This window comes from Crinia signifera, chromosome 3, assembly GCF_055691185.1.
Source record: "Crinia signifera chromosome 3, ASM5569118v1, whole genome shotgun sequence".
Classification (NCBI taxonomy): Eukaryota; Metazoa; Chordata; class Amphibia; order Anura; family Myobatrachidae; genus Crinia; species Crinia signifera.
The window spans coordinates 166242158-166267513 of record NC_139219.1 but is presented as its reverse complement, the minus strand read 5'-3'; the positions used below and the strand labels follow the sequence as shown (position 1 = coordinate 166267513).

General features: G+C 44.0%; 1 protein-coding gene across 2 annotated transcripts in view; it reads right to left on the bottom strand.

Moving 5' to 3' along the window:
* Positions 1-25356, bottom strand: part of LAMA4 (laminin subunit alpha 4) — a 150233-nt gene that overhangs the window by 34293 nt on the left and 90584 nt on the right. For both annotated transcript variants that reach the window (XM_083176871.1, XM_083176872.1), the window contains exons 14-22: positions 23319-23435; positions 18447-18595; positions 14404-14545; positions 12598-12694; positions 8167-8265; positions 4751-4936; positions 2575-2714; positions 1360-1524; positions 160-305 (exon numbers count right to left, since the gene is read on the bottom strand). In XM_083176871.1, the coding sequence (XP_083032997.1) occupies positions 160-305; positions 1360-1524; positions 2575-2714; positions 4751-4936; positions 8167-8265; positions 12598-12694; positions 14404-14545; positions 18447-18595; positions 23319-23435 (1241 nt within the window). The remainder of the gene's footprint in view (positions 1-159; positions 306-1359; positions 1525-2574; positions 2715-4750; positions 4937-8166; positions 8266-12597; positions 12695-14403; positions 14546-18446; positions 18596-23318; positions 23436-25356) is intronic.

Below are 25356 nucleotides of genomic sequence, written 5' to 3'. Positions count from 1 at the left end.
ACTGCCGCCCGCGGGTGGGACATCGGGACAGGCCCTGGCAATCGGGACTGTCCCGATAAAATCGGGACTGTTGGGAGGTATGTGTTTGTAAAGGGCTGTGCTATACGGAAAGCACAATGTGCATGCAATGTTCAATGTTGTATGGTACACATACATTACCTTTCTATTTTCACCAGACTAAAATATCCTGGCCACGTGCTAACAGGCTTGGAGTCCAGAGGAATCTCCACGTCTCCACTTCCCAGGTTGTACACATATACCAGATTATTGCGCTTTATTGCGAGACCCATGTAGTCTGATTTGGCCTATAAAATAAAATCTTGTTAGCAATATCCCTTCTTTGACAACAAGAAATAAAAACTTTTAATGTATAAATCTTAAGAGCATAGATACATAGAACCAGTGGCTTAACAATAGCACCACAGCCTCCGCGGTCGCGGGGAGGCGCAGTGTAAGTGCGGGCGCCGGGGGGCTGCGGTGCTATTGTAATAGCGGTACGGTGCGGGTGGGAGCTGGGATGCCTGTCAGCGCTGAAGTGGTCCCGGCTCCCGTCCTGGCTTCATTCTGATGATATGAAGCATGTACCATCATAAAATGTCCGCCCCCATATAGCAGACAGTTCTCTGAAACTGTCTGCTGTATGGGGGCGGACATTTTGTGATGGTCTGTTCTTCATATCAGAATGAAGCCAGGATGGGAGCCGGGACCACTGCAGCGCTGACAGGCATCCCAGCTCCCACCCGCGCCGATGACAGCCGGACTCCGGAGGATGTAAGTATACATGTAGCATGTATATGTGGCGGGTGGCGGGCGCATCATCACCTTTGGCGGGGGGGGGCGCAATTTTTGAAGTTATGCCACTGCATAGAACATAGTGTAGATACTTATTTGTATGTCTTTTATACAGTATGTTATCCTAAAATCACCCAATTATTAGACCTACAGTAACAACTTGCTATTATGTTACATGTTCTTTGTCAGAGTTTCCAAGATAGTGGGGGAAATTTACTAAGATGTGTATGCTACTTTACATGTGATGTTGCTATGGGCAACTAATCAGATCCTCTAGAGGGTGCTAAATAAATAAAAATTAGATTCTGATTGGTTGCCCATAGCAACATCACATGTGAAGTAGAATACACATCTTGGTAAAATTCCCCCATTGTGTTACTAAAAGTCAGTTGCAGATGCAGCTTTTTCTCTTTTCCTACCCACAATAGTGAAGAAATGTGTGTCCAGGGAACAAACGTGAACCTTGGTGTGTTTAGTGAAAGGCACCAGAGTGGGGACTAATCCTTGGAACATGAAATTAAGATTTCTAAAGCAATAAAAATAAGTGTATTCCGAATAATCCTTTACATTTTTATGTCCCAGATACATGATGAATCTGTCTTGCGGCTGTTTCTGGTGTGCATCTGGATTGATGTACAGGCTGATGGAGGAGTACGCCTTTAGATCAGCTAGGTTTGTTTTCAGATTGACATTGACTGCTGAATTGCCTCCAAACTTCATTGATACTTGAACCTGGAGGTTAAAACAGAGAACAGACAGTGGTTATATAGCAGAGAAAATCATTGTGCTTTGTACTCCTCCTCATCCTACAGGACTAGTGGTGACATCAGGCTTTAGCCCAGAGCGCTGTGCAGTGTCCGTGCTGCTTCAGATACCCTGGACAGTGCTCACCCAGTCACCTGTAATTGATGATGCCTGTGTCTGAGTGGCTCTTCTTAGCCTCCCAGCATATTTGTATTGTTGAAATAAACCTAATTTTATCAAATATATTACATCATGTGGATATAATTTCTTGCAGGGAAAGGGAAAACTCTCCCAAAATCTCTCACTTTGGCCAGTATGTATCAAGCTTCAAAAGTGATAAAATGGACAGTGATAAACAGCCAGCCAATCAGCTCCTACCTGCCATGTCACAGGCTGGGTTTGAAAAATAACAGGTAGGAGCTGATTGGCTGGTTGTTTATCACTCTCCATTTTATCACTTTTGAAGCTTGATACATCTGGCCCTGTCTGATTCTCACACCCTATTACATATGGCCCTGTAAGCATAACTGTGTGCTAAATCACTATCACAATACAATATAAAGAATAGAATCAATCAATATAGCATCATGTAACAGCTGTTATGTGCAGCAGTAACAATACACCAGCATTAATTGCGCCTGCCTTCACATGTATATTACTGTTGTTTTTATTGTTGTTAATTTTGATGTATAAAAGTAATACCTGCTGTGAGTCGATAGCAATTGTTTTTTGCCAATATTATTAAGATCATTTTGATAAGTGGTTGGTGAGTTATAAGAGGCTTGATTTTTAGTGAGCTATATTCTATCCTATCTAGACCAGACTCATTGTACCGTGTCAAGCATAGTTCTATGCTTTCATCAATAGCAGCACAAAACCCCAGTGAGCTCAGATATAAACGTTAATACCTTGCAGAAGTATATTGGCAAAAGAGCAATAATATTAATGATGTTAATGTATATTATAGGGATAAGAGTACACAGTTCAGTAGTAGATATTATGAACTCAACCTTCATAATTAATCTGAACCATCCCTACCTTGCTAGCTATACTCCTTGTCTGTGCAATGAGCTCACGGATGCGGTGAATGCTGGACGAGATGTTGTTTGATGGAAGCTTGTGTTCAACAGTATTCAGTTTAGTGAGGAGCAAGGGCATAACTTCTGTCAGGTTCTTCACTGTAATGGGACACACGGATTACTGTAGGTTCAAAGAATGTATGAAGCCCTATGCCTTAAGTTCATATTATGCCACATTACAGGTCCGCCAGTTCACATTATGCCACACAGTGTTTGCAATTCACATCATGCCATATTGTAATGCCCCCAAATCATTATTCCACGGAGTGTCCTAGTTTATACTGTAAGATATTGTAGTCTCTCCAGTTCATGCTATACCAGATTACAGTGCCCTGAGTTCACATTATGCCATACAGTGCTTCAAGTTTATATAATGCCACATTATGGTGTTCATATTATGCCAAGGAGTACACCCATTTTATATTATGCCACATTATAGTACCATCAAGAAATATTATGCAGCATTACAGTACCCAACGTTCACATCATACAACACAGTGCAACAATAATAAAGACACACATTATACTACTATGTGTCCCCAATAACTTGCTAATGCCACCATCCCATCTGGTAAATTAGTTACATGATTGGTCAGTGTAATCGGATGACTACCTGTAGCTTCAGAATGAGTGTGAGCTGAAATACATGGTAAATAGAACACAATTGACACACAACATCCCCCACAATTCTGCCTACAGAGTCCACCCCACCATATATGTGACTGGGCACATGTCATAACACTGCTCCATGATGGCTTCCCTTGTGTCATACCAAGCATTGTGCACGTGTATGAAGGTACACTAATGGGTGTAGTAGAGGAACCCTAAGCCTTCAGTCCTCATAGCAATGGCACATTATGCAGCATACCCTCTATTGACAGGTGGGATACATTCAGAGGTAAAGTATAACTATAGTAGGTATAGGACCCACTATAGTTACGCACCTTGTCTGCCCTGTACCCTCCTCTAATTAGAGTTAAAGCTCTATCACGAGGGGTATTGTATATTTACATGTGTATTATACTGCCTAAAATGCTGGCTCATTACAATTTAATGATTCATTGAAATTACTAACTTCGACAATAGTAATACCAAAATGATTGTATAGTATGAAACCCATATATTATCTTTCTAAACAAGAGATATGGTAATGTTAAACTAGAATTAAGTATTGTGCTCCCCAAATATGCAAACTGAAAATGCAGTGTACTTCTACCTAACGCACTGTGCTTAATGGTAAGAATTAGTAAAAAGAAAAAAATTCTGAATACTTAAATGTTGATACCACAATGTCAACAGTTATGATGTTGACATTGTTAAATGTCAACATTGAAAATGTTAGCATGTGTTTTAAGTTTACAATCATGTGAAACACCAACATTCTGCATGGACTGGCAGCAGAGGGATAGGGTTAGGCTCTAGGAGGGGATATTTGGGTAATGCTTTGGGAAGGGAGGTTTGGGTTACATTATGGGAGGGAAGGTTTGGGTTAGCTACTAGAGAAAGGGTTGAGGGTTAGGCATACTCCTGGTGCTAGAAGCAGCATAACCAAAAATGGAAGTTTGACTACACCCATTGTTAAAAATATGATTCAAAATACTATGCTTTGTGGTGGCATCTATCTAGAATAGGTGCATTCCATCTCTTCCATGACTAGCCTGGGCACTGCCCACCATGAGGAGGGGGTTGCCAGTGGAAATGGCGATATCGGTCATGGATGTCATTACTCTGGGTATTTTTGATACAAAAAATACCCCGATAAGAGAGGTTTCGCAGGAATGGAGCTTTCTTGAAAGGTAATACATTATTGGTGGATGCAGATTGAGATAAATAATACCCTAAATATGTAATATTCCTATAATAATAAGTATGTTCATAAGTATTTTTATAATGCATATAACACTTTTTAAGAAATTTACACTAAGGTATACATTTACTAAAGCTTCAAAATATGAAAAGAGGTGATGTTGCCCATAGCAACCAATCAAATTTGTCTATCATTTCTCTATTGCATACTAGAAAATGATAGGCAAAATCTGACTGGTTGCTATTGGCAACATCACCTGTTTTCATTTTTAGAAACTTTAGTAAATATATCCCTTAGTGTTATCATATGCCAGAAGATAACTCCTTACCTGTTTCTCCAGCTGAGATTACAACAGAGTTATAAGCAGAGGCATCAAAATCGGAATTGCTTAAATTTTCTGCCCACATGTTGGCATTTTCTGACATGGGATCAGTAATCTCAGACACCGTGGCACTGATGTTTAGGGCTGTCTCTGCTGTAAGTTTTGACATTTCTAGGCGCTTTCTTGTGTTATCTGTTTTAAGCATATTCAGTAAAATATTATAAATATCAGAACTGATACAGTAGGTTTAACACATTTAGTTTGATTTGTATTTTTATTTTAAAGGTGTAGAGAAACCTATGTGATTGTATGGCTATATTGAGGGGTTTACTCAAATCTATTCAGTTTACAGTGGACAGATAGACACAATTTTTTTATATATGTTAAATTGCAACACATTTTGTGGAACAAAGAAAGTTTGTGAAAACACTCTGAAGCCAGGAACCAACACAGGATACAGTTAGCCGCTGACCAGAAGTGACAGAACAGTGAACTTCCAGTCCAGGTGGCAATCTCCTCGTTAAAGGATTTTTTGAGCTGCAACCAGATACTAACCTTAAAAAAGACTGGTGTCTTGAAACGCATCAGAAGCACAGCAAAAGAGGTTGCACTGTAACCTCTTTGCTGTGCTACTGATGCATTTCGAGCCACCATGGCTATCACAGAGTATGGACTTTCCCATAGTTTTATGTTTAGTAGAGTGTGTTATCAAGATAGCACTCTGATTAGTAACCACTAGCAGCTCCATCCATATTTACCCAGGTAAGACTACTCCTGTACTCCAACCTGCATGGACCTATACCTTCTAGTTACTTGCCTCTGTGTACACTGTGGTATTTTTACAATAACAATGCTTTTTCATTTACCTTATGTTTATTGAGTACCATCATAGAGTTCTGCCCTAACTGTACATGATATTATATTTGAGTGCCTGTGTACCACTAACAGGGCACTATTTGGGACTCACAGCATTATCCATATGTTGCTACATATTGCACCTTTTCAGGATCTGCTGTATGTGGATTTGTCAGTGACATTTATTTCTGTTTTTATTATTGTTTTTTATCTGTTATAAATAAATATATATATTTTTTTTTGGAAAACATTTAGTGCCAATTGGTCCTTTACCCAAAATTTCCAAAACCACAAAGGGTTTGGAATGTACACTTAATCTAAATAAAAAAAAAAAAACAACATTTTTTTATGGAGTATTTGACTCTTTGGGGTAAATTTACTAAAGTGTGAGTTTTTAGAAGCAAAGACCCATACACACTAGAAGATATTGTAAAATATATCTCTCAAAAAGGGCCTTCTGATTTTACAATATCCTCTAGTGTGTACGCTTAATATAATTAACAATGCACAATCCCAGGCATCAATAATGGCTTCCCCTCTACGCTGAACATGCAAGTCAATAAAGCTATATAGCCAATGGCCTGCATGTCCACCGGGTCCCGGTGATGCCACTGAACTATATAATTGACTGATATCGTTCATTGTGTACAATTAACATTGGCCAGCCACGGACAATATCATTAACTATATCAGCCGCGGCTAGGATTACCTAGTATGCAGAGGGGTACCTAGATATTCGTGAGCCCCATAGCAAAAGTTTGTGAGGGCCCCCTATTTAGCAACTGATGGAGATAAATGTATGTAAAACATATTACTAAGACAGCAAAGATGGGCCCCCTTCAGCTCTGGGCCTCATAGCAGCTGCACCCCTTGGTAGTTATGCCCTTGCTAGTGTGTATGGGCCATTGCATATAGCAACCAATCTCTGTGTTACATTATTACACTATTATTGCTATTTTTATATTTCTCATATGGTCAATATACACTGAATAAAGTGTTCTAAGTGCAAATAGAACAGTTAAAGGACATATTATTTCTTCCTCCCCAGGGTGCCTACACACCATTTTTGGAACCAATGATATATTGTATAATTTCTGAATCAAATTTATAAAAGGTGAGGACACACAATGCATTAACATTGAGCCACCAGCAGATGGCAGTACCTCTTAATACATATACAAATCTAGAGTAAAAATTCCACATAACTTCAACACTTCTCATTACTGTACTACATATGTTTAGCTTTCACCTAAAGGAAGTGTCTGAGTTTTATGATAAATAAATATGGAGATGGAGTATAAATGTTTAATGAATTATCTATAATATATCTATAATATATCCAGCACATAACTATTTATCAGGAATTTTCTCTTACTGCATCTAATAATTTTGTGTCAAAATATGTGAGCTCAGTCATACCACTACTGATGACAACAACACATGACAAACAGACTGTAGTTCAGGGACATACTGAAGTCAGGGTGGGGACACTAGACCATAACCGTATATATGGGGCCTGGTAAGATGGTTTTCTTATTGTTGCATAAGAGTACATTTCTTTGATCAGAATGTTTTTATGTAACAATGCACTATATTTCAAATTAGATGGAAATAGGAGACAGCAGATCACCATTCTAATGTTAAACCTATTATATAGAATTCGCCACAATATTTATGCCATTTTGTGACAGATATACAATGCATAGATCATTGTTCTGACCTTTAAACAATACAGAAAGCATTCTAGAAACATACAAATGTATCCAATAAACAATTTTTCCATCTATTATTCTAGTTTAGTAAGCATTCTCACACTCATATGTATGATATCTGACTACATTTGAGGATATTTTGGTGATGTCTACAACACAGAGAGCATATAAAAATACATTGCTCTCTTCACACAAGGCCTTCTACAGACATCTGTCCAATACACAGGTCATTCTACTAACTATACAAAAAAAAGATTATCTTATATTCAATTCATACATCACTCCAGTGGTCACTATAGAAAATACAGTGCATGCTAGTGACCTTTATCCAGTGCTGGCTCTGTCCAGAAGACAGTACACACTACAGATCTGCACAACTCTGGTGACTTTTCAAAGCATATCCACACACTCTGGTGTCTAACAGTGCTGATCCCAGTTTTCTAATGACTATAAAAAGGCAAACCACCCCATATCTGTAGTACAGGAGTGGGCAATAATGCAGACCAACTAGCTTATTTATCCTCTTCTGTTACACTCTTATCTGGAAGCTTGATTTACATTGGGTTTAACTGTGCCAGAAAGCCAAACTACATGGTGGTTTTCCTGCTCTGATGGTGATTGGTCAGCGCTATCCACCAATAATTAAGAGCTTGGGGAGCTCTGACTGAACAGGTTAGCCCAATTACAAAATGACCACCCTAAGACACACACTTTTAATTAAAAAAAATATTAAAATCTTCTAATGCAGTCAGAAATTATAGTCCTGTTGCCATACAATAACATATTTTAGTTATTCTTTATATTAATATTGTCAAAATCAATATTTTATAATGGCCAAAATGTATTGGTGCTTACCGTCCTCCGTTAATTGAAGTTGAGCAATAATATTTGCCAATCTTTCATTCAAGGCTGTTTTTCTGTAACCCACAACAGCAACTCGTTGTTTGGTATCAGCTAGGCATAAAACATACAGTAAGAATGTATATAAAAAGAAGAATAATGACAGATTTTCCAATGTTGCAGTACACTTGAGGAGGATCAACAATGTCTTAAAATCCTTACAATACTGCATGGAAGTATGGGGGGTGGGGGGGCTCAGTTACTTCAGTGTCTGTTTATGGATATTGCTTTGTATACACTTTTGTTGTACTGGTGAAGAAATGGTGTTGCCCATTAAGATTCTGTCGCTTTTATGCAGTTAAAAAAAAAGAATGAAAACATCAGAGTGGTTGCTACTGACAACATATTTTACTATTGCATGCAGCAATTTTTTGCAAATGTTCCCCGGATTTGTTTGAAAGTATTTAATCTTTACTTATTTAACCTAATCAAAGCTTATCCCCAATAGTATTATTCTGATACTAGCATGCGAACAGCATATATATGTTTTTTAAATACCAAGAGGTCTATATAACATAGTAATTAAGGCTGAAAAAAGACGTTAGTCCATTGAGTGCAACCTATATAACTTGTAACTTCTGACTTGAGTAAGTCATATCTATAGGATTCCCTTAGTGGCCAAAAATGTATCCAGTTTTGATTTAAATTCATTAATAGTAGTAGCTGTAACCACCCCCACCGACAATGAGTTCCAGAATTTTACTGCTGTAATGGTGAAGAATCCTCTCCTTAATTCAGTATAGAATTTCTTTTCCTCAAGCCTCAGTACATGCCCACGTGTCCCAAGTATAGACCTGTTAGTGAACAAATCATCTCCCAGTTCCATGTGATTCCCAATCCTGTATTTGAACATACTAATCATATCACCTCTCATCCTTAGTTTCTACAGTGAAAACATATTCAGCCTGGTTAACCTATCTTTGTATTGTAGATTCAAGACCTTTTACTAGCTTAGTCGCCCTTCTCTGTACCTGTTTCAATTCATTTATGTCCTTTTTAAGGTGCGGTGCCCAGAACTGAACACAATATTCCAAGTGTGGTCTCACCAATGCCTTGTAAAGAGGCACTATCACATTGGCATCCCTTGAATCCATACCCCTTTTAATGCATGCCAGTGTCCCATTTGCTTTTGCTGCTGCACTTGAGCACTATTACCCAATTTTTCATCTATGATGACCCCTAAGTCCTTCTCTACAGCAGAATTCCCTATAATAAGTCAATTTAGCCTATATGTAGCTTGTTCATTTTTGTTCCCATAATGAATTACTTTACAATTTTCAACATTAAACTGCATTTACCACCTTTCCAGTTTAATTAAGTCACTTTGTATTGTTTCCACATCCTCTCCTGAGTTAATTTCCTTACTGAACTTTGTGTCATCCACAAATATTGCAGTTTTACTCCTATGTCACTTCCAATATCATTAATGAATATATAAGGTCCCAATATTGAACCTTGGGGGACTCCACTTTGAACCTTACCCCAGCTGGAATGTATGCCATTTACCACTACTCTCTCTCCCCGATTGTGCAACCAGTTTTTAATCCAATTACAAATTTTGGGGGTTATTCAGGTTGATTCGCAAGGCTGCGAATTCGCAGCCTTGCGAGTCCACCAAACCCCGCCCGGCGAACGACCGCCCACCTGCCGCCCCCTCAAAGTGCGGCTTCGCCCGAACAGCTGCGAATGGATGTTTTGCATAAACATCCATTCGCATGGCTCTGGTAACCGCCCACATCTTTCGATGGTCACCGACCATCGAATGATGTTTAGCGTGCACGCATATATAAGTGACTTTTCAGTTGTGTATATATGCGTGCACGGTGGCGTGGATATGGCCGGGCAGCTGACATCCGGTGATGTCAGCTACCCGCCCCCCACACCCGTGTCACTGCCTCATTACCATGAGAACGCCCAGCGTTCTCATGGGAACGCCCATGGAACGCTGGGCGTTCCCATATGGTAATGGGGCAGGCCGGCGCCCCCCCCGCCCATCTCCGCCCCCCCCGACGCCGGCATGGGTGCATGCACCCGGCGACCCAAAAGGTCGCTGTGGGTGCATGCACCATACGCCTGCACATGTGCAGATACCCACCTGCGCATGTGCAGACGCACAATATCGGTACTGCGTGCGAATGCACGCAGTACCGAATGGATCTGAATCAGGCCCTTTATCTCCTAACCCTAAATTACCCAGTTTCATTAATAACATTTTATGAGGCACCGTGTCAAAGCTTTAGTGAAATCAAGCAGTATTACATCAACAGATTTCCCTAAGTCCAGCCCCCTTCTTACTTCCTCATAGAAGCTAATTAAATTATTCTGGCATGATCTATTTTTGACGAACCCGTGCTGAGCCTTACTTATCACTTATTATTCCTTCTAATATCTAATACTAAGCCTTGGGGATAGATAACGTGGGCGGAGATGTACCAACCGACCAGCTCCCAACTGTTAATTATCAAACACAGCATGACAGTTAGGAGCTGATTGTCTAGGTACTTTATCTCTGTACATTTTATCTCTCTCCTTAGTACTAAAGCTGCTTAGTACTAAAGCTGCGATCCCGACGTGCGTTCCGGACTTAAATAGCATCCGTCACATCGCATTGCATGCCTTGTGCATGCCTAGTACATGCAATGCGATGCGATGTGATGAAAAGCAAGTACAAAAAGTATGTGCAGCACATACTTTTTGTACTGTGCGATGAGGTGCCAAGGAAACGCGCACCTCAAAGCACACATCGCACTGCCGGGAATTGCAGCGTGTATGGGCGGCAATAGACCTTTATGTCTACAAAGTGGCTGCTGCTAGTCTGCTGCTACTGCTCATGTTGGTAGCCAAAATAGAGAAACAGTGGTCAGCTGCACTCTGTTGCAGTAAAAAAAATAATGTATTGACCACATAAGGAACTATAGTGATTTGTCATCTTCCACAGTTAAGCCGTGTACACACAGGACTCAGCCACAGTGATTTCATCTGAGCACTGTGTGCATCAAGATGTACTTCATCCGTCGGAGAGACTTCATCCTGCCAGCCCCGGGACCAGCAGTCCAAATACAAAGTGTAGTGAAAATATTCTAGCCTGCAGGGGCCGTACATTGCAATCAACCACTGTGAACACACGGGGCGATTCAGGCAAACCTACTAAGTGTTTTGACGATATAGTCAAAATCCTTTAAAAGAATCGCCTCAAGTGTACACCTACACTTTTAGGGGCTAGGTCAATAATAACTTGATCATAATTTCATTATGGGGTATCACGGACGGTGTAATGGTTAGCATTACTGCCTCACAGCACTGAGGTCATGGGTTCAATACCCACCATGGCCCTAACTGTGCGGAGATTGTATATTCTCCCTGTGTTTGCGTGGGTTTACTCTGGGTACTCCGGTTTCCTCCCACAATCCAAAAATATACTGGTAGGTCAATTGGCTTCCAACAAAATTAACCCTAGAATGTCTGTGTATGCGTGTACATGTGGTAGGGAATATAGGCTGTAAGCTCCACTGGGGCAGGGACTGTAAAGCTTGTTTGAAGAATTGGACCAGGGGCGATGAAAGGTCTGTGTACACAATTATCCGGTGTTCCTCAAGAAGACAGGAGAGGAGCACACTTGCTGTTCTTTGTACTGGGATACTGCTTGCTGACGGTCTGGGGTATAAGGCCAATACCCCAGCCACAAGGTACCGGACCTCTTTTAACATCTTTGCAGATCCCAGTTTTGTGTATTCTCTTGCTTGAATAAATGTATAGACACTGAAAGTGTTTTCCTTTGTTTGCTTGTATTCGTACATGGGAGCCATTGTCCTCCATGACAGGAGTCCCCTTCCATAAAGATACCCAGATGTGCTTATAGTGGTATACTTACTTGTGAGTACGGTACGCAGTTTTATTCGCTTGGAAATACACCCGTGGTGAACCCATATAAAGAAACCTTTATGTGCACCATCCTCTTTGTTCTAGTGTGAGTGAGGGTACGCTCTAGTGACCCAACCCCAGACTCTCATTTACACCCTGTGGGTTGAATAGAAGTTGTTCTCACACACTCTTCTTTTATTCATTTATTTTACATATCCCGTCTTCTTGAGGAACACTGGATAATTGTGTACACAGACCTTTCATCGCCCCTGGTCCAATTCTCCAAACAAGCTTTCCGAATAAGGGGTTGAGTGGTGACCCTGTATTTGTGGATCCGGCTGAAGAAAGGCGTTTGCGCCTTGGGACTTATTTTTCTTTTCTGTTTGTATACTCTGTTAAGCGGCTGCGCTATATAAGAAACTGTTAATAAATAATAATAAATAAATTATCATTTTAATAAGATTATCATGGCACTTATTTTTAGACTGTGCAGGACCATTGCAGTAATTTAGTGTTTACACTTACTAATATCTAAGGACTCCCGCAGGTCTTTAGCTTCAGATAAGAGTCGGTCACTCTCAACTTTCTGATAACTTATCTGGTTATCAATACCATCTACAGCCTGGAAAAACAATGCTTATTAAGTAATGAAACAAAGTTTATAACCATGTACATTTTAAAATGATTCTAAACATTATCTTTATTACAGTGGTACTGCTGTACAGTTGTAAGCAATGTGTGTGAGAAAATACAGGCACAAAAGATGCCCATAAATGTTTGCAATTTGCTATTATACAAATGTAGCATACAGTACATGCTAGTTTTACGCCAGGGAAAACTAATACAGTAAATGCACAAGGGTAAAACGAGGATAAAAAGTTATGTGACTATGTGGATATGTGACTAATTAAATCCAGGGTTGACAGTTGTAGTAGTAATGTAAATGTTACATTTATAGTACACAAGGGGGATCCGTGCATTGTGGGGTGGGCAGAGGGGTCCCTGCGGCGCTGGGCAGTAAGCCAGCGGGGTCAATGTGGTGGCTGGGAACTAAGTAGCGCTATTTGCCGGGTGGTGGCGTGGAAAGCGCTGCTGCATTTGAAAACATTTGAAAAGACAGGATATACACTGATTAGCTGAATCTCAGCCAATCAGCGTCCAGCCAGTCTTTTCAAATTCAGCAGCACTTCTCACGCCACTGCCCGGCAAATTGCACTACTTACAGTAGTTCTCAGCCACCGCACAGACCCTGCTGACTTACTGCCTAGTGCCGCAGTGGACCCCGCTGCCCGCCCCGCACGGATATCGCTGCCCAGACCCCACTGCTGCACATAGGTGTGTGACAGCAGAGCAAATAGCACTACTTAGTTTTCAGCCACCGCACAGACGCGGCTGACTTACTGCCCAGTGTCACAGGGACCCTGCTGCCCGGACCCTACTGCTGCACATAGGTGTGTGACAGCGGTGCTTCACTGCTGTCTCACACCTACAGATCGGACCAACACATTGTGGGTGCTAAAAAGCACCAGCGATATTCCACTGATGGTTCAGATCTGACAGATTGAACCTGCAGCAGCTTCAATCTGTAGGGTCCAACCCGATGAGCACGGGACCACGCATCAAGTCGGATGAGGTGTCAAACACATACGATTTGGGCCGATTTCTTGGCTGTATCCGTCTGATCTGACAAAATCGTCCCAAATTGGACAAGTATATGGGCTCCTTAACTGTACTCTCTGTAAAAAAAACTTAATATAGCCTCCATTACTCCATTGTTTTAATATCAAAACCAGTTTAAAATAATCTATCACTGAGCTATAATATAAACTGTTTATATTCAAATATTTTCTTTTACATGTCACATGGTAAAATACAGTAGACTCACATTAAATAAAATAGAACATCGTTTTCCTTCTAAAGAAATATAATGAACGTCTTGTGTACACGCGGCGCAATATGGTCGCTAAGCAATTCTGGCTTATTATTGGTCAGCGATCAGCGACCATAACGCACAGTGTACCATTTCCCCAGAGACTTTTCAATTTTGACTGACAAGTCAACACTGAAAAATCAAACTGCAAGTGACCATTAAGGGCTGGTTACGGGAGCGCGCTCCTTGCGATTTATCGCCTTGTACACACAAAAAATCCGGCCGATATGGGCTTAAATTGAAGATTTGCATTCATTCATTAAAATCTTACAACAGAGCAAATTGGATAAATGATCTGGCAATAACACCAAAGAACTGCAAGCTCACAGCCAAGGGATGTTTAGGAACAGGTGCTGATAGAATTAGGGATTCAATAAACACAGAAAACCATTGTAACTTACATCATTAGCTCTTTCAGCAGTGTTCAAAGTTAAAACAGATGTCTCATTAGCATCTTCAACCAAGGTTACAATTTTCTCATAGACGTTGGATGCGTCAAATGCTTTTTGTACCAGTCCATTTGTGTCCGGATTCTTCAAATCACTGCAGTTATGGAAATATTATGTGCGAGAATTATGTACAGTTGTGTAGAGAAGCTCTTTGAAGTCTGCTGTCAGTTTCAGATGTGTTTCTTTTTAAATGTGTAAATTAGTGGTAGCTGCTTTCCTGTGGGCTGCAGTGCTGACCAAAGTCTGACCATGAGCTTGCCAGCACATATCAGCATACATTTAAAGTTGTATTTAATATATGCACTGATTAGGGTGACCAACTCATCCCTTTAATCCGGAACACATATTGATTACACAGGTTCTGTGGCAATTTAAAACCAGGTGAAATGGAGTCTTGAGGTGTGGCAGTTTAAAACCAGGTGAAAGCCAGCCACAGAATCTGTGTAATTAATATGTGTCCCGGATTAAAGTGATGAGTTGGTCACCCTAGCACTGACTCCCAAACCCCGGGATCAGCAGCCATGGTGGTACAGATGGAGCCGGCCCCCTATCCCTGCCTGTCTCCCTGAAGTGGAGATGGGCAGGGACCCGCACGCGCATCCCAGTCAGATGGAGCACCCCTGCGCTGGCGATCACAAGGCAAGAACCGGGAGCGCTCCATCTGACACAGGCTTACAGCGCTCACCTGTCAATCTTCAATAAACTTTCCCCTGACTGCTATTGGCTAGTTTCACAGGTGTGGGTATTAGCTTGTTGATGTAACACGGGTTAAGCACTGTAAGCCTGTGTCCTGTGATGCAGCTCCTAATGATCCATGGGTAAGGCAGCCAGCACATAAACTTCACTTTTATCTTAATAATGACACCCAAAAAGTAAGACACACAAAGCATAAAATAATGATAATAAGCTGTGCACTAACTTGCAAATAATTGACAAAACAACTTTCATCAATATAAGGCAAATGCACTCCTTCTAAAAGGAATCTATTGCTGCTTTCCCACTGCCTACACGGGTAAAGACCCGTTTTTTTTAAACGGGTCTTTAAACGGGTAAGAGCCATAAAGACTCTTTCCCACTGCAGCTTTTAAACGGTAAATTACCGTTTAAAAGCTGTTTTTGTCACATTCACACTTACCCGTTTAAAAACCCGTTTAAGCAGTGTAAAGATAGGGGGGGGGGGGGAGAATTTAAAAAAAAAAACGGGCGTGGGGTCCCCCCCACTGCCGTAACCAGCACCAGGCTGAAAGAGCCGGGGCTGGTAATAAAAAATCAGGAAACCCGACAAATAGGGGTTCCCTGATTTTTTACAACCAGCCCCAGGCTCCAGGTCCGGGGCTGGTTCCCAAAATACGGGGGACAAAATGACTAGGGGTCCCCCGTATTTTAAGAACCAGCCCCAGGCACAACCAGCCAGCAGGGTAATGCCACAGCCGGGGGACACTTATGATATAAGTTCCCGCGGCCAAAGCATTAACCCTACCGACCAGTCAGCCTGGCCAGGGGCCCTGGGGGAGTGGGGAACCCCCAATAAAGGGGTCCCCCCCCTCCAGGACTTACCTGACCAGGCTGAAGCCTGGTGCTGTCCCCGGTGACCCTGGAGCGGTGGTCACCGGGCTGATGGTATTGTGTAAAAAATAGAATAAAAACCATTGTCTTTTACTGGTGAACTATGAGTCCCAGCAAGCCTCCCCCGCAAGCTGGGACTTGGAGAACCACAAGTCCCAGCCTGCGGGGCATTAAAGGGCCCGCTGGGTCTTGTAGTTCCACAGTAAAAGAAAGAGTTAAATAAACACACTGACACACGTGAAAAATAAAAGTAAAAGTTTAATACATACATAACACATACATACTGATACTTACCTATCTTGAGCCCGTAGGTAGCCCTGGTCCTGATGTCCTGGTCCGTGTCGGCGTCTGTATCCAGTCGGCATCCCTGTCGGCGACGGCGTCGGCGGTCCGGAGTCCGAAGAAATCCATTTGGGAAGCTGTGGAAGGAAATCCTACTCACCTGTCCCAGCGCGACGTAGTCCAGGTAAGGTCTTTGCAAAAAAAACAAACCGACACCCGAACCAAGCGGACACAGCTGAGAGCCGCACGGTGTTTACATCGTGCGGCTCCGCCCCCGAATGCCGCTATTGGCCGCCTTGCGGCCTAGCGGCCAATCAGGAGCCGCTAGGCCGCAAGGCGGCCAATAGCGGCATTCGGGCGGCGGAGCCGCACGATGTAAACAAACACACCGTGCGTCTCCGTCAGTCCGCTTGGTTCGGGTGTCGGTTTGTTTTTTTTGCAAAGACCTTACCTGGACTACGTCGCGCTGGGACAGGTGAGTAGGATTTCCTTCCACAGCTTCCCAAATGGATTTCTTCGGACTCCGGACCGCCGACGCCGTCGCCGACAGGGATGCCGACTGGATACAGACGCCGACACGGACCAGGACATCAGGACCAGGGCTACCTACGGGCTCAAGATAGGTAAGTATCAGTATGTATGTGTTATGTATGTATTAAACTTTTATTTTTCACGTGTGTCAGTGTGTTTATTTAACTCTTTCTTTTACTGTGGAACTACAAGACCCAACGGGCCCTTTAATGCCCCGCAGGCTGGGACTTATGGTTCTCCAAGTCCCAGCTTGCGGGGGAGGCTTGCTGGGACTCATAGTTCACCAGTAAAAGACAATTTTATTCTATTTTTTACACAATACCATCAGCCCGGTGACCACCGCTCCAGGGTCACCGGGGACAGCACCAGGCTTCAGCCTGGTCAGGTAAGTCCTGGAGGGGGGGGACCCCTTTATTGGGGGGGTCCCCACTCCCCCAGGGCCCCTGGCCAGGCTGACTGGTCGGTAGGGTTAATGCTTTGGCCGCGGGAACTTATATCATAAGTGTCCCCCGGCTGTGGCATTACCCTGCTGGCTGGTTGTGCCTGGGGCTGGTTCTTAAAATACGGGGGACCCCTAGTCATTTTGTCCCCCGTATTTTGGGAACCAGCCCCGGACCTGGAGCCTGGGGCTGGTTGTAAAAAATCAGGGAACCCCTATTTGTCGGGTTTCCTGATTTTTTATTACCAGCCCCGGCTCCTTCAGCCTGGTGCTGGTTTCGGCAGTGGGGGGGGACCCCATGCCGTTTTTTTTTTTAACGGGTAAAGGGCTACCCCTTTCCCACTGCCGAAAAAACGGCTATTACACGTTAAAAACACTGCTTTTTACACGGGTAACAAAAACCGGTATTTGTTACCCGTGTAAAGCAACCTGGAGCTTTCCCACTGCAGCTCTAGCCGTTTAAAAAGGCTAAAAAAACGGCATTTACACGTGTAAAGCCTGCAGTGGGAAAGGGGTATATATCTAGTAAGGGTGGGGTTGGGAGGGTATAAATCAGTATACAGTAACTCATATAATAAATGAAAATAACTTGCAAGTGTATACATTTTTCATGATAATGTATCTCATATTTGTAGCAATGTATCAGAAATGACAAATGTATTGCCTGGTTCAATAAAGATCATGTACTTTTATGTCTGTGGGCAAGAACTATGCTGAAAATAGAACATGAAAAAAACAAACCACTGTGATTTGGCCACTTTTCATCTGATTCCGATGAATCAGGCCAAGAAATCAGGTGAAAAGTGGCCAAATCGCATGTGTTTGACATTATTGGCCTGATTCTGGTTGGTTTGCAAAAGCAAAGTCCTTCTTTAATGTACAAAACCATGTGCACTGCAGGTGGGTGTGGGGCTGATGTACCATGTGCAGAGAGAGTTACATTTGGGGGAGTTAATTTGTTTCTGTGCAGGGTAAATACTGGCTGCATTATTTTTATACTGCAATTTAGATTTCAGTTTGAACACACCCCACCCAAATCTAATTCTCTCTGCACATGTTACATCTGCCCCACCTGCAGTGCACATAGTTTTGTCCATTAAAGAAGGAATTTGCTTTTGCAAACCAACCAGAATCAGGCCCTAGATAGATGTGTGTCGTCTTTTATAAACCACTTTACCTGGTCAGCCCATCGGCTTCTCTATGAAGCTTAAGTGCATGGATCTGGGCCTGCTGGACTATATCTTCAACATCGCGGGATAAATTAGCTATTTTCTCTTGTAGAGTATTATTAGCGCCATCTATTTCAGCGTGATGGCCAGACAAGGTCTGTGTAAAACAGAATATGATAAATTAGATCATTTTAATGCTAATGTTACACCAAATCTAGAAACGAAAAATCTTTTTTTAGGTAGGTAGTTATGTGCTGCCTATTGTTATGTGACAGCTACATTATAAATTACTGTAAAATGCCTTTTCCATGGGTTTTCATAAATCTATTTTTTTCTGACTATATTCTGAGAGGTTCATTTACTAAGTTGGGAGTTCTATTAAAGATGGGATGTTGCCCATAGCAACCAATCAGATTGCATCAAATACAATCTGATTGGTTGCTATAGGCAACATCCCATCTTCAACAGAACTCCCATATTAGTAGATATACCCGAGTGTATCAAAATCTGTACTAAACTAAAAATACTGCCTGATACATTGAAAACATGTAAGTACTTCCCAACGTAAAATATTTGTTCATTATATTGTATTGTAGTTTATTGTTCATGAAAATGTGAGAATGGACATTTTTCTTAATATTTAAATACTGTTAGCACATCGGGTTGTTATCATAAAGCTTACTGTATATGGGCCTGATTCAGTCCTGATCGCTCATCTGCAAAGTTGCATATGACTGCAAGTGATTAGCTATCGCCCAGACAGAAAGAAAACTTGGTCCTGTGCAAATCTACTCTCCTGTCGCACATCTGTACTTAGTTCACAAACCATTAAATGATTTTTCCAGTCTGTGCAAATGTAAGTAATACCCTTTGCGCACCGCACAAATAAGCCGGGTTGATCCCGAGTTGTTGCCGGGTCGACATGAGTCCGCTTACAGTGTAAAAGGGCCATATTGAATATCCAGAAACCCAGCAATCTGACCTCGGATAAAAGGAGTGTTATGGGGTGTAAACCTGTTCGATGCCGGCTCCCGTCGGCCATCGACATCGAATCGGTATAGACGGCTGCCGCATCGACACGTGTGTACACCTCTTAATTCCCGGGTCGGACTCGGGTTGCTGGGCAGTGTGAATGGGTAACCGAGGTTGAACGACCCGGGTTCTGTTCACTCCTATGCAGTGGCGCCGGAACGGGGGGGGCGAGGGGGCAGCTTGCCCCCCCCCAAAATTACTGAGGCGCCAGTATGTCCGGCCCGCCCGCCTATATTACAGCCGCCTATATTAAAGAAGTATTATCCGCCCGGCCGCCTATATTTCATACCAGGCGCCGGGGATGGCTGCTGCTGCTGCCGCCGGGGAGATGTGCATAAGACGCGCCAGCCAATCACTGCCGGCGCATCCCCTCCACATACACTGTGATTGGCGGGCGCGTCTTCTACACATCTCCCCGGCGGCAGCAGCAGCAGCAGCAGCCATCCACGGCGCCTGGTATGTAATATAGGAGGGCGGGCGGGCGGATGATAATACCAGAGGCGTAGCCATCACGCCCGCTCAGGTGCCCAAGTCAGTGCGGCTCCCCCGCCGGCTGCCCGCTGCCCCCAGGAGACGTGGTATATTTAAAAGTCACTCACATCTCCCGCTGGACCGCGCTAGCCAATAGGCGCTCACGGTCCAGTAGCCACCAGTTGATTGCCTGCTGGACCGCAAGCGCCTATTGGCTAGCGCGGTCCAGCGGGAGATGTGAGTGACTTTTGAATAGCAGCACTGTGCACAGCAGGGAGCCGGGAGCGGGCAACCCCGGTGACAGCGGGGAGGGGGTGCGCGGAAAGCACCGCTGCTGCTTTGCCGACTGTGGGTGGGGTGGGGTGCACTAATCTCTGCACTATCCTCGCCCACCCACCCACCCTGCTGTGCACTATCCTCGCCCACCCACCCACCCTGCTGTGCACTATCCTCGCCCACCCACCCACCCTGCTGTGCACTATCCTTCAACACCCACCCACCCATGCACTATCCTCACCCACCCACCCTGCTGTGCACTATCCTCACCCACCTGTGCACTATCCTCACCCACCTACCCTGCTGTGTACTATCCTCACTCACCCTGCTGTGCACTATCCTCACCCACCCTGCTGTGCACTATCCTCACCCACCCACCCACCCACCCTGCTGTGCACTCTATCCTCACTCACCCACCCACCCTGCTGTGCACTATCACTCCCACCCTCCCTGCTCTGCACTATCATTTACTCACACCTTCCCGCCCTGCGAGCAAATTTCAGTCCCCCTTGGCAACGAGCAATTTCAGTCCCCCTTGGCATCGAGCATGAAGCCCATGGCATCGAGCATGAAGCCCCTGGCACCGAGCATGTAGGTAAGTGGCACTTATGTGTTAAATGTGTAATGGACATTACGATTTGTTAAATAGTGTGCGATGGGCATTGCGGTGTGTTAGTATGCGACGGGCATTGCGGTGTGTTAGTATGCGACGGGCATTACGGTGTGTTCTATAGTATGCAATTGGCATCATGTGTGGCCTTATGTGTAATTGTCATTATGGCATGTGGCTTTATGTGTAATTGGTATTACAAAGTTTGCTAAAATGTGCAATGGGCATTACGGTGTGTGGTATAATGTTGGGCCGTGCCCACTTTTCACGGAGCAGGAGCCTCACCTACTACAAATTGGGGGGGGGGCGCGAAACATGCCCTTGCTCCGGGCACCGTGGCACCTAGCTACACCACTGGATAATACATAAGTAATATAGGGGCGGGCGGGCGGCTGTTAATAAATCAGTTATATAGCCTGGCGGGCGGGTGGGCAGCTGATTAATCAGTAATATAGCCGGGCGGGTGGCAGGGAAGATGTGCGCCCGCCAATGCTGCTTCTCTCACCCTCCCTTCCACAGTGACTGACACATCCAGGGGTTGTCATTTACCCCTGGATTCACACCCAAACAGGTTTATGTAATTATGTCTGATTATCATAATCAGACATAATCACATAAATCTGTTTGGGGGTGACACTGCCACTTTTTCCACTTTTTACGAGTAAATGACAACCCCTGGATTAATGTCAGTCCTGGTGTCTCTGGCCACATGTATATGCCGCTGCCCGGTGTATAATGCCCACGTGTATATGCCGCTGCCCTGTGTATAATGCCCACGCGTAAATGCCGCTGCCTTGTGTATAATGCCCACGCATATATGCCGCTGCCCTGTGTATAATGCCCATGCATATATGCCGCTGCCAGTGTGTATAGTGCCCGGGGGTAACATATAGCAATTTAGGGGGCGCCAAAATGAGATTATATCTTGCCCCCCCCCAACCTAAAAACGTTCCAGCGCCTCTGCTCCTATGGAGAATCAGTAGCATCACTCCAGTGCTGCCTCCTCTCTCGCCTGACACATCGCCGTCCTGCCATCCGGATGACGTCAGCAGCCCAGCAATAAGCTGGGTTGCTGTGAGTAGCAAACAGTGCGGTACTTGCCGCGAAATCGGCCGAAAATCAGCTGAAAATCTGCCGCAAATCCAATGCCAACCTGAAGCATGGCGAGCGGCGGTGGTACGCGTCCTCCGACCTCTTCATACCCCCACTATCCACGTCGGCGCGGAGTTGATTTTATATAGTGTGGTGAGCGCAGCGAGCCACCGAGCCGGAAACGTGGCGAGCGGACGTGCATTACTTCACAAGTATTACAGCTGCGCTCGCCACGCTTCGGGCTCGGTGGCGCGCTGCGCTCGCCACACTATATAAAATCAACTCCACGCCAACGTGGATAGTGGGGGTATGAAAAGGTCGGAGGACACGTACCGCCGCCGCTCGCCACGCTTCGGGTTGGCGTTGATAGTGGGGTGGTGTTAACAATGGGGGGGGGGGCATTTAACATTGTCATTACCCATCAGGGTGGGTGTACAATGTAGAAACGGGTCTGGGTGCCTGTACAATTAAAAATCAGGTAAAATCGCGTCTCATTGCATCGCATGCGATCATATGGCATGCGATGCGACACGATTTTGTGGTTGTAAAATGCCCTGCGATGGAAATCGGAGGCGCCGTGATAATACACAAGAACCCCTGGGGGTGTGCAAGGATGAAATAGCATGCAAATCGGCAGGAAATGGCCGAAAATCGGCCAAAAATCGGCCGAAAATCGGACGCAAATCAGCAGCTAAATCGCATAGCAGATCGAATCGGATGCGATATCGTATGCAAATTACATTAAAACGGGTGCCCTGATAATACACAAGTACCAACAGTGCAAATGACAGGTCGCTCCCGAGACAGATCCATGTCCAAATCCAGCGTGGCATTTGCGATGTGAAAGGGGTATAAGTCTGATCCTTCCACAACTCTATGCCAGAGACAAGTTGATCGAGGCTGGTGCTGACGTCTCACATCCTTCCTCATAATGCCTGCGCAAGCCTGCTTGTTTCCTGACACACCAGAAAAACGCATATTGGGAGAGGATTGCATTCAGATATTTTTGCCATTTTTTTTACAGTATTTTGGCTTCCACATGCATGCAACGATCCAAATGCATGTGCAGTCCTTTGACTATCGAAAAGATTGTGAACTCGCACATCAGCGATCAACTCTGAATAAGCCCTTATACCAGTAATTGCTAACCTTGACACTCCAGCTGTTGTTGAACTACACATCCCAGCATGCTATGCTACAGTTTTACTATTTGGCAATGCTAAAAATGATGTAGGGCATGCTGGGATGTGTAGTTCAACAGCTGGAGTGTCAAGGTTAGCCAACACTGACCTAAACAAAATAATAAAAAAACTTTAGGAAGTATTAAAAAAATTAAAAACGCCATCATTTGTACAATGTTGTAAAGCTTTTGAACAGTATGACATTAATATTACTGTACCTTGATCACATAGTTTATGTTGTCAATGATACGGTGGGTGTCATTCAGTGTTGTCCAGCCCTCTGTCAGTGCATTATTGACAGAAGTTTCTGTATCTTTCACATTTTCTATCTGTGCCTAGAGAAAAAGCTGCTCTCAGTAAGAATGCAACAAAAATGAATAGCTACAGTACATAATGATTAAATTTTTTTAGTTTTAAAAAACATGAAATGAACCCAGTAAAGGCATCAACTAACCATTAGTCAAGATTATGGCGGTTATTCTGGTTCACTCGCAAAGGCATATTCATTCTCAGATGGACAAAACCATATGCAGTGCAGGTAGGCCTGATTTAACATGTGCAGAGAGAGTTACATTTGGGTGTGGTGTATTCAAATTGAAATTAGGGATGTGCACCAGCCACTTTTCTCGCATAAAAACTGCTAAAATCGCATAATTTTTTTTTTTTTGCTCCTACGCTATTATTATCCTCAATAACATTCATTTCCACTCATTTCCACTCTATTCTGAACACCTCACAATATTATTTTTAGGCCAAAAGGTTGCAATGAGGTAGCTGGATAACTATGCTAAGCCACACAAGTGTGCGGCACAAACACTAGACTGATACGACACACTTAGCATCACCCCTGGACTGATACTGAACACTTAGGATCACCCCTAGACTGATACGGAACACTTAGCATCACCGCTGGACTGATACGGCACACTTAGCATCACCCCTGGACTAATACAGCACACTTGGCAGCGCCCCATGAATTATACGGCAGACTTGGCTCACCCCTGGAATTATACGGCACACATGCGGGCACATTTGGACTCATACGGGACACATGGGGGCACCCATGGAATTACACCGCACACATGCAGGCACCCCTGGACTGATACGACACACTTAGCATCACCCCTGGACTGATACTGAACACTTAGCATCACCCCTGGACTAATACGGGACACATGAGGGCACCCATATAATTATACAGCACACATGGGGGAACTCCTGGACTGATACGGATCCGAGTCAGGCGGGAAGCTCCGAGCGCTGCTCGGATTGATGACGTTCGTGGGGGCTCGGATCTCCGGAATCCGAGTCCGCACATCTCTAATTGAAATCTAAATTGCAGTGTGAAGGTGTGTACACACGGGTGCGATATGGCTTCCGATGTTGACGATATAGTGCACATCGGAAGCCATATCGTATACCGATTGTATACTTTTCAGGGCTTGCGAGATCGATGCGCTGCCGATGCGCGCTCCCAAGTGAGCGCAAATCGGCAGCGACATAGTGAGGGCAGGCAAGACTATATAGTGCAGATCTGCACTATATAGTCTTTGTGCCTGAATACTCACTATAGCTCCGGCGGCCAGAGGGAGAGGGGCTTCTCCTGGGGCTGCTTTGCAAGGCTGATGACTCAGAAGAAGTCATCAAAGGAGGGCGGGGGGTGTGGCCTGATGTCTGCACGGCGGGGGGGAAGCTGTTTGATGTGCCGCGGCCCCGGGTGTCGCTGACATCCCGGCACCCTGGTGACAGGTACTGTCCTCTGCTCTCCTTCATGTTCTTACACGGTCGACATGCTGCCGTGCGATGCGAGTCCCGATGCCACCAGGTCGCATCGGGACTCGCATCGCACGGCAGCATGTCGACCGTGTGTACACACCATAAGAATAATGCAGCCAGTATTTACCCTGCAGAGAAACAAAAAAACTCACCAAAATCTTGCTCTCTCTGCACATCAGCCACACCTGCAGTGCAAATGGTTTTGTCTATTTGAGAAGGAAGTTGCCTTTGCGAGTGAACCAGAATATGTATATGTCAGAGTAAATATTGGTGAGACAATCAGAAAATATATTTAGATTGTTTTATTTAGTAATTTAGTTACTTTAGGGGCGTAAACAAGCTCATATTGTGCTTAGTGATGTGTGCTAAGCGAATTAGGCTAGTGGATTTCCCTTGAAATTCCCGGTGTTTAGATGGCCCATACACACATAGCGATGTGTGCTAAGCAATCTGTCCTAACTAATGTTTTGTATGCACTTG